Source organism: Sinocyclocheilus grahami, unplaced genomic scaffold (assembly GCF_001515645.1).
Source record: "Sinocyclocheilus grahami isolate Dianchi unplaced genomic scaffold, SAMN03320097.WGS_v1.1 scaffold97.1, whole genome shotgun sequence".
In the NCBI taxonomy this organism is placed as follows: domain Eukaryota; kingdom Metazoa; phylum Chordata; class Actinopteri; order Cypriniformes; family Cyprinidae; genus Sinocyclocheilus; species Sinocyclocheilus grahami.
In genome coordinates, this window is record NW_015505276.1 from 2,426,387 (window position 1) to 2,436,253 (window position 9,867).

Sequence of the window (9,867 nt, forward strand, 5' to 3'; positions counted from 1 at the left end):
CATAAAATGTGCTGCACACATCTGAATATTTGGGTTGAACTGTTCTGGAACGGTGTTGTAAATACAACTTAACCACTGATTTCTAGTCGTGTCCTCTTTTGGAAGACCAAACAAAGTATTTTCGCTTTCACAACGAAACACAGCGCCTTCACGACATGGTGTGATATGATTCCAAATTTAGGCACCCCCCCCCCCAGAACCGCCCCTGGTTATGAAGAATAAAGAAGGGAAAAGTACATTTTCCGAAATGAAGCAGAAAAATGTTCTCAGGTAAAAGTTATTAGAACCGTGTCTAGGGGCAAGCTGGCCATCACACTGCTCTGACCTTATCAGTCCGTTTGTATCCTATTATTTAATTCGCTCTTGTCGCTTATGACAGAACAGCTAATCACAATGATGTTGTCTTCGGAAAATATTATTTTATTCGCTTATGTCAGAAACAGCGAATCTCTTTAAAAAGTATATATATATATATATATATATATATATATATATATTAAAAAGTGCAGAAAAAGAAGTAAAAAGAAGTAAAGAACAAATTAAAGTAGATATGTGGATATTCTGCGAAAATTTTCTCAAAAGCATATAGTTTCATAACAAAGCCTATAGGCTAATATAAAATGGAACTGAAGCTGTAATGTAACTGTACAACTGCCAGCCCTGTTACTTTTCTGGAGACATCATTTTATCTAAATTCAAAAATCATACAGAAATTTACTATGAAAATCACCTTTTCAAAATGGAAATGGGACCTGTTTCACTACTTCCTATAGAATGCCCCAGAAAATTAATGAAAGTCACAGACCGGCATAAGGCCACAGGTGAAATGTAAGACCAGCACAGGTTAAAATGGCTGTGCCTAGTAAACAAGGTGACTTGCGTCATCCACTTAAATAAACAAATTAGCCAGCACAACATGTCAAGGGGCAGCTGAACATTGAAAGGGTTTAGTGTAAATATGTAAACAATTCTTTCAAAAAAAAACATGTAGGCCTATATATTGACATCAGATGTTGAGGGAGGTCCCGCAACAATTTATTAAGATTTTAAAATAACAGCAACACCACGGTTGCCATAAAGGTAGCTAACGTTGTTTAATAATATAGCCTAATGAACTAATTATTTTCATATTTTACACTAAATGGGTGCAGAGTCTGCAGACCTCTAGATTGCCTATCAGAACAGCTAATCACAATGATGTTGTCTTCGGAAAATATTATTTTATTCGCTTATGTCAGAAACAGCGAATCTCTTTAAAAAGTGGCTGTTGTTATCACTTCATTGCATTGTTATAATTCGTAAAAGTTGTAGCCGCCAACTGGCGACTGACACCGTTACATGGACTCGACAACGCTGATGTTTACTCGCATTTGGGCTGTTCTGACTCACAGACTGTAAGTACGTTTTTTATATTTAAAGAATTTGCCACTGACGATTCAAATGCAAGTTTTGAGCAGTCTAGGGCGCTTGTTGTTTGTCGTTTCTCCAGACAGGGTTTTATGTTTACGTGGCGCGATACACAATGCAACACGTAAAAAGACAGTATAAGTCATTATAATCAGTAACAACTGCCTCGTTTGTAATGGGTTTTCATGTTTTTGTCTCGTCGCTCCGGCCGGGACACGGCATCACAGTATTTGAGGGGCGTAACATTTCCGTCACACGCTTGAGGTATTCGGCCAATCACAACGCATTGGATAGCTGGCCAATCAGAGCACACCTCGCTTTTCAGAACGATGAGCTTTGTAAAAATCGACACATTTCAGAAAGGCGGGGCATAGAGGAGAAACAATAATGTACAGTATGTGGAAAATAATGTGTTTTTTTAACCTTAAACCGCATAAACACATTTCATTACACCAAATAATGTTCTTTTTAGCAGCATCATATGAGGAGTCTTTCTTGAGTTTTTCTTGAAAGAGTTGGCTATTGACTTGAATTTTGTTCTGCTAAAATTACATTTTGTCAGCTTTTGATGAAAGGCCTGAAAGCTACACAATCTGAGTGATGAACGATATGTCTGTTTGGCGCCCTCTAGTGCAAGTGCACCGCAGTGTGGTGTTTTCTCCAGTCCGCTGGGTGTCAGTAGCGAGCGCGGCTTGCTTAACCGCGCTTCCGCTCTCCGGCGGCCATCACGCTTCTGTCATTGCAGCGGCTTGATCCTTGAGCAGTAAGTACGCGTCGAAATGCAGTCATTTGACAAATATTACAACGCCTTTTGTTTTCATTTGAATAAAAGATAAACATTGGCCTTTTTCTTCCCTGTTTATGAGACACGACGCGGTTTTGGGCTGGATATATTTGTGTTTATCTTATATAAGTCATACGCTGACCTTGTGTAACGTTACAGAAGGCCTTTCGTTGCAGATGCTCTTATTAACATAATTTCTGATAAAAACGATTGACTTTGTTACGAAATCTATTTAAATGCGAAAACGTTTTTTTTTTCCCTTCAGTATGCCAAGTTAGAGCCACTTGGCTGGCGTCTTTCTCAGTGTATGTTGGCGTTCTGTGACCGATTAGATAGATGTACATGTTGAATATGTTAGTCTGGATAACATTAAGTGCTTGGCTTCAAAATAATAATAAAACTTTAAAAATATTTAAAGTCTTATTACACCAGCTGGCCCAACAATGTGCTTTGCATGCAGTTGGTCCAGTTTGCTAAACTTAAAAAAGATCTTTGTCATTCTTAATAACCATGTCTACATGAAATGTTTTGACAGGAGCAGAGAGATGGCAGGTCGCCGTGCAGCTGTAAAGGCCGTTGACTGGGTGGCTTTTGCGGAGAGGGTCCCACCGAACCAGAGAGCCATGTTCAACAGCTTGAAGACGCGCAGTGATTCCATCGCAGCAAAGTGAGATTGACTGCTGCTCTGCATGAAGGACATCAACTCCGCAATTTCTACTAGCACATAGTTTATTACCCTAGGGGTTTCAAAGCTGTGCTGGTTTTTTGTTTTGAACCATCAAGGGGCGATACATAAACCGTCATCATTGTGCCCTTGAGCGAAACACCATAGGTCAGGTGCAGGTCAATGGACTGTCCTGGTAATAAGTGTACTGTATGTTGGGGGATAATACACGTGACTAAAGCTGTCTATGCTTTATTTAGCAATAGTTCTTTCAAAGTTTGTCTCAGTCCAGTCAGAGCCAGTTCTGTTGTCCAGACAGTATTAGACAAAAATGTTCTTTTCTGATGCGTCGTCACAGAGTGGTTCCAATACTGTGATGCTTCACGATTCAGTCTCGACGTTTACAACTTCTAGTTAAATTATACAGTATATTACAGTTTGAAATAATAGTTTTCTATTAGAATGTAATTTATTTTCAAATATGCTGATTTGCTGCTCCAAAAAAATGATTATTTGTGACTAGAGATCGACCGATATGGGTTTTTCTATAACCGATGCCGATGTTTAGAGGTCAGGGTCAGCCGATGGCCGATATGTGCTGCCGATTTTTAGGGCCGATATCTTCCGCTTCATTTGCATGCTAAAATGTCACACTAATAATACGTGGATGCACAACATTTCTAAACCCAACAACATCATTTATTGAACACTGACTTGAACCATCTCTCGAATCTTAATTTTGTGCACTGCACGGTATTAAAATAAAATATTTATCCAAAGTTAACCAAACAAATCAATAAACTTACCAAGTATTAAATATATAAAACGGGTAATATATATAAAAAAAAAAAAAAAGTGTCGGATCATTTACATAAAAGTTTTAGAGCATTTATCAAGCAGAAGTTTTCAAGTTTGTTGGAACATAAATGTAAACTTAAATATACATTTAAATAAAATAAATACAACTTTATAAATAAAAATCAATTAAACTGAAAAATATAAAATATATAAAAAATAAATAATGGTAGTGCTGCAAACACACTAGCAACCAGCAACATTTATGTTTGGTATAAATGACACAGAACATCTAAAGTGCATTCTAACTTTCTGCTTTTTGCAACTTTTTTATATAAAACAAAGTCCTCAAGTAACCAACTGTGAATAAAAACGTAAAGGTTTTCGTGCACTTGACTTAGCAGGTTGTATCTGGGCTCCATTGCAGCCACCAGCCTCTGAAAACCAATACCTGAGACACATGTAAATGGCTGGTTGTCTGTGGCAATCATTTCCGTAACTAAAGTTTCAAGTTTTTTTGACCTGGGATCCGAATTCTGCCATTTACATTGGGCATCAAACATTTCTGTTAGAGTTGGCTGAGATACATTGGCTGTAGAGGCAGCTGCGTCTTCTTTTTCTTTCTGTGCATCTTTGTAAGCCTGGAGGTGGTGACACCTCAGGTGACTCCACAAATTTGTGGTGTTTTTCTTTTTACCTTTTTCAGCTCCCAAGCTCACCAGTCCATTGCAGATATTGCACCTGGCTTTCCCTGGAGTTGGCTCGGTGAAATGCTGCCATACTGGATTCGATTTTTGTTCAGCCATCAGACAGCAATTACTAAAGAGAAGAAACATTCATGGTTAGCATTTTAGTAGTGCCTTCATCTTCAATTCAGTCTATAATTCCAATATTCGATACGCATTAAAACAATTACACTCTAATTGAAAAAAGTGTAAAAGATCCAAAACCATTCACTAATGTGTTGTTTTTGTTGTTAACAGATTGCTTACAAGTTACAAACCAATTTACCATAATCTAGTAATAAAAAAACAGTGCTAAACCCTTAGCGATTTCTGACATTCTTGACGGTTAACGTTAGACAAGTTTAATGAGGATAATAACTGTGCGACGTATATATTGGTCGGAACACGTCACTTTTATTAGGCTGATGTCCATTTTTATTCGCATTACACAGTTGATGGAAACACACGCAGAAGGGCATATTCTTCAGCTTTTTTTTCCATTAAATCAATATGCAAATAAGTTGGATGGAAACCCGGCTGTTGTCTGCATCAAACCATGCTTCCGAACAAATGTCATTCACCGTTCTGGGCTGCTCCAGGACAGCTCTGTGTCTCAGAGCACGGTGCTGTCTGTGAGCGGGGTGGAGTAACGTAGCCCTCAATCACGCTGCAGTGTTTGTGAGAGCTGCCACCTTCTCCACCCCACGCACAGAGTGAAATTCTCCGACTCCGATACGGGAAAAATAAAACAGAACTTATAACATTGGGTGAAATTAAAACCGCCAGCAGGTGGCAGCAAATCACTGTTAATAAGTGAGTCATTGCGATTGAACCGAATCATTTAAACGGTTGATTCATTCAGGAACGTAACACCGTCATGTTGCTCAGAGACACAAAACAGCGCTGTGGCTGTATTCGGGATGATTTTTGTTGGCGAAATAGAGGAAAAACAAGCAATATGGTGTCTAAAATGTAAGTCTCTTAATTAACTTATTGTTTGAGTTCAATGTCACATTTGTAATCATGGTAATTTTTGGAGAAAAACGGCACTCTTCGTGTGAAATTGAATAACTATATGAAGTGGTATAAATATATAAATTTTCTGCCATGTCTTGAATTTGTGATCATTCTAAATGCATTTTAATAGACTGAATCATGCAGTGCAAGAAAACACTCTAAATGCGCACACGCACTAGTCTAGACTTCACGTAATGTATGCGTGCGCTCTGTAGGGATGTTTTGAATGGTTTTTGCAAAATACTCAGTCAAATCGCACATCGTTAAAACAACAATTACGATATTATCGCAGACGATATATCGCACACCCCTAGTAGAAACTGATTCACTACCATTCAGGATGAATACTTTTAATCATTAAGGACACATTAAATTGATCAAAAGTGACAGTAAAGGCATTTATAATGTTACACAAAATTTCTATTTCAAATAATGCTGTTCTCTTGAACTTTTTCATCAAACAATCCTGAAAAAAAGTATTCCTTAAATATTATAAATCCTGCAAAAACTGTCAACATTGATAATAATAAGAGCCGTTGTTAATAATTGAGCAGCAAATCAGCATATTAGATTGATTTCTGAAGGTTCATGTGACACTGAAGACATGAGTATTGATGCTGAAAATTCAGCTTTGCATCACAGGAATAAATTGTATTTAAATTAGATTCACATAGAAAACAGTTGTTTTAAATTGTAATAATATTTCACAATATTACTGGTTTACTGTATATTTGATTAAATAAACCTAGCATTGGTGATAATAAAAGACGTCTTTCAAAAATCTTAAAATCGCAAATATTCCGAACTTTTGACTAGTAGTGTGAATAAATGCAGAATTACTCAAACACAGGTTTTTGGATTTAGATATAGATTTTTGCAAATTACACAAACTAAAATTTCATATCAAACAAGTCAATTATTATTTGTGCTGAACTATTTTTACTTGCAGACTTAGATCCTTGCCAGAGAAACCAGCTACCATCGATTGGAGTCACTACAGGAGTGTTGTGGCCAAAGCAGGCATGGTGGATGAGTTTGAGAAGAAGGTGAGATCCAGTGGTTTCTCAGCTTCTCAGGTTTTTGCTCTGCTATGTCTCTTATAGGCTTCTGTTTCTCAATCTACAGTTCGCTGCATTGACAGTCCCTGAGCCAGTGGACACTCAGACGGCAAAGATTGATGCCCAGGAGCAGGAAGCTGTGAGTCTCTCCTCATACTTCAGCTAAAGTTTTTCAGTATTTATGTATTTGCTCTGAATCGGTTTCACGGGGGATCCATCATATTGACCCAACAAGCACTTTAACCTATTTTAGTAAGCAGTGCATGCTTTCTACACTGGTATTGATTAAATGAACACACCAAAGATATTTTTTTCATTTTCATTTATTCATTTCATTCATTATATATATGTATCAGGGGCGTTCCCTCCGAGGAGGCAAGGGAGGCAGTGTCGCCTCAAAAATTGGATGACAAAATAATCAATATTACAAACATTAATCGCAAATATTACTAAATATGGCATTAAAAGTATAAAAGTCACTCGTTTTTATAAAGTAACACTGTCAAACAGCGACACCCACAGGTAAAGTTACAGCGAAGGCTTGCCTCCCTTCGGTCCATAGACTTTCTACAGAGACCCTAAAGCGTGCCGTGACTTTTCTGGAGGCTCATTGAGATGAATGGGGGAAAGTCATGTGAGAGGAGGCAATGCCTCCGTCGCACTATAATTGGATATGATCGGTTATGATTGGATGTGATTGGTTCGTGTGTGAAATCCCGCCTCTTTTTTTTCGTGTGAGCTCTCGGCCTGAATGAAGAAAATTATGGCGTTATTGACTAATTATAAAGTAATTAAATAACTCTCCCACTTAGATACCACTACTTTGTGTCACGTCAAAATTAAACTTGAAATGGTTGATGACTGTGTCAGTTTTTAGTAAGCATTCAGCGTGATTAAATGAAAAGATATATCTTCGTGTCTGTGGCATTGTTTGCAGAGCTTTTATGATGATGACCCGAAATTAAGTTGACTATTTAAAAGATCAGCTGAACATCAGTTCACAAATAGAAAATCTTGGTTACATTTTACAATAAGGTGTCATTTAATGTGTTAAAAAGCATACAAACACTATGAAATGTATAATTGATATTAAATAAAATATAAAAATAGTTAATAAAATACAAAATACAGTGTTTCCCCTGCCATTATCTCATTTGCATGCACCTATATAACAGTACATGGTAATAAACAGCAAAATTAACCACCGTTAGTTTAGACATTTCAATACTTCAGTGAACATTTTTATGTACTAGACCAAATTCATTATTCTATTTAGAACTGATTGCACCAGTGGTCTAGGTTTTTAAAAAACATTTTATTTTTTTAAGGTCATTCACATATCATTATATTGTGTCTCTTGATGTATTTCAGAACAAAACCGCAACTGCTTACTTTGAAGCATCTAAAGCTCGTATTGCTGAGTATGAGAAGGCGGTAAGTTCAATCTGCAGCGTCACTGTATCGTGTTGATAGTCATTTAGCAGTTTATTCCAGTCAATCTTGGTAAATTAGTCTAAAGTGCATAATGATTGGTCGCTGACTAAAGTGCATAATGATTGGTCGCTGACCCAATTAATATTGAATAGTCTGCTGACAACAACAGAAGAAACACACTTGCACAAAAATGCACATTAGCTGCTCAGTGTATCTGAAACTTGTCACAAGACCAAAGTATGTCAGGCTGTGCTTATAAGTAAAACTTTGCCATAATACTCATAAATAAAATTATTGGATTTGATCAAATTCAACATTTTGAAGCATTTTAAATATTTTTCCCATCTGACTGTTTGTCCTTGGCAGCTTGAGAAGTTCAGGAACATGATTCCTTTCGACCAGATGACCATAGAAGATCTCAACGACACCTTCCCAGAGACCAAGCTGGACAAGGAAAAGCATCCATACTGGCCACACAAGCCTATCGCCGACCTGTAATTTATTAGCAGCACCCAGAGCTTCAGTCATGTATATTTCAGCCTGAGGTTACGCTGTATAATCTGGTAAAGTAATGCTTCTGCTGTAGAAGTGATTCCAATTGTGAAATCATCGTGACTCATTACTGTTTTATTTGTGGATGAAAATAAAAAAATTAATTGCTTAAATAATGACTTTTTAATTATTTTTGCACTGTATTTTGAAACTGAAGCAAAATGACTAATAGTATATATAAGAGCGACTGCCATGGACTGCTGGATCTGTCTGCTGCTTTTGATATGGTGAACCACCCAATTCTCCTGTCAACCCTATTGGAAAATGGCACATCAGGAACCGCACGGCAGTGGTTTGAGTCTTACCTCTCAGATAGGTCCTTCAATGTATCTTGGAGAGGTGAGGTGTCCAAGTCGCAGCATCTAGCTACTGGGGTGCCTCAGGGCTCAGTACTTGGACCACTTCTCTTCTCTGTCTACATGGCATCACTAGGTTCTGTCATTCAGAAACATGGCTTTTCATGTCACTGCTATGCTGATGACACTCAACTCTACCTCTCATTCCATCCTGATGATCCGACGATAGCTGCTCGTATCTCAGCTTGAACAGGCATTTCTTGTTGGATGACGGACCATCACCTTCAACTCAACCTGGCTAAGACAGAACTGCTTGTGGTTTCAACAAACCCATCACTTTATCAAAATGTCACCATCCAGTTAGGCTCATCAACCATAACTCCTTCAAAAACAGCTAGAAACCGTCAATCTTGGTAAATTAGTCCCAATTAATATTGAATAGTCTGCTGACAACAACAGAAGAAACACACTTGCACAAAAATGCACATTAGCTGCTCAGTGTATCTGAAACTTGTCACAAGACCAAAGTATGTCAGGCTGTGCTTATAAGTAAAACTTTGCCATAATACTCATAAATAAAATTATTGGATTTGATCAAATTCAACATTTTGAAGCATTTTAAATATTTTTCCCATCTGACTGTTTGTCCTTGGCAGCTTGAGAAGTTCAGGAACATGATTCCTTTCGACCAGATGACCATAGAAGATCTCAACGACACCTTCCCAGAGACCAAGCTGGACAAGGAAAAGCATCCATACTGGCCACACAAGCCTATCGCCGACCTGTAATTTATTAGCAGCACCCAGAGCTTCAGTCATGTATATTTCAGCCTGAGGTTACGCTGTATAATCTGGTAAAGTAATGCTTCTGCTGTAGAAGTGATTCCAATTGTGAAATCATCGTGACTCATTACTGTTTTATTTGTGGATGAAAATAAAAAAATTAATTGCTTAAATAATGACTTTTTAATTATTTTTGCACTGTATTTTGAAACTGAAGCAAAATGACTAATAGTATATATAAGAGCAACTGCCATGGACTGCTGGATCTGTCTGCTGCTTTTGATATGGTGAACCACCCAATTCTCCTGTCAACCCTATTGGAAAATGGCACATCAGGAACCGCACAGCAGTGG

General features: G+C 37.6%; 1 protein-coding gene across 3 annotated transcripts; it reads left to right on the forward strand.

Annotated features, from left to right (window-relative positions):
* Nucleotides 1–2,075: 2,075 nt before the first annotated feature.
* LOC107587968 (ATP synthase subunit d, mitochondrial-like) lies at nt 2,076–8,518 on the forward strand. Of its 3 annotated transcripts, none has more exons than XM_016275953.1 (6): nt 2,076–2,170; nt 2,727–2,858; nt 6,342–6,438; nt 6,518–6,589; nt 7,822–7,884; nt 8,251–8,518. In XM_016275953.1, the coding sequence occupies exons 2-6, from the start codon at nt 2,737–2,739 to the stop codon at nt 8,380–8,382; spliced, it is 486 nt and encodes a 161-aa protein (XP_016131439.1). In that variant the 5' UTR covers nt 2,076–2,170; nt 2,727–2,736; the 3' UTR covers nt 8,383–8,518. The 3 variants fall into 3 exon arrangements, with proteins under 3 accessions (XP_016131439.1, XP_016131441.1, XP_016131440.1); XM_016275955.1 differs by having other exon boundaries at nt 2,088–2,174; nt 2,730–2,858; XM_016275954.1 differs by having other exon boundaries at nt 2,091–2,174.
* The last annotated feature ends 1,349 nt before the right edge of the window (nt 8,519–9,867 follow it).

Bases quoted from the DNA above. Each gene is read 5' to 3' on its own strand.
- LOC107587968 (XM_016275953.1), top strand. From the start codon at position 2,737: ATGGCAGGTCGCCGTGCAGCTGTAAAGGCCGTTGACTGGGTGGCTTTT. The intron at 2,859-6,341 runs GTGAGATTGACT...TTTTACTTGCAG, and splicing joins AGTGATTCCATCGCAGCAAA to ACTTAGATCCTTGCCAGAGA. The intron at 6,439-6,517 runs GTGAGATCCAGT...CTCAATCTACAG, and splicing joins TGGATGAGTTTGAGAAGAAG to TTCGCTGCATTGACAGTCCC.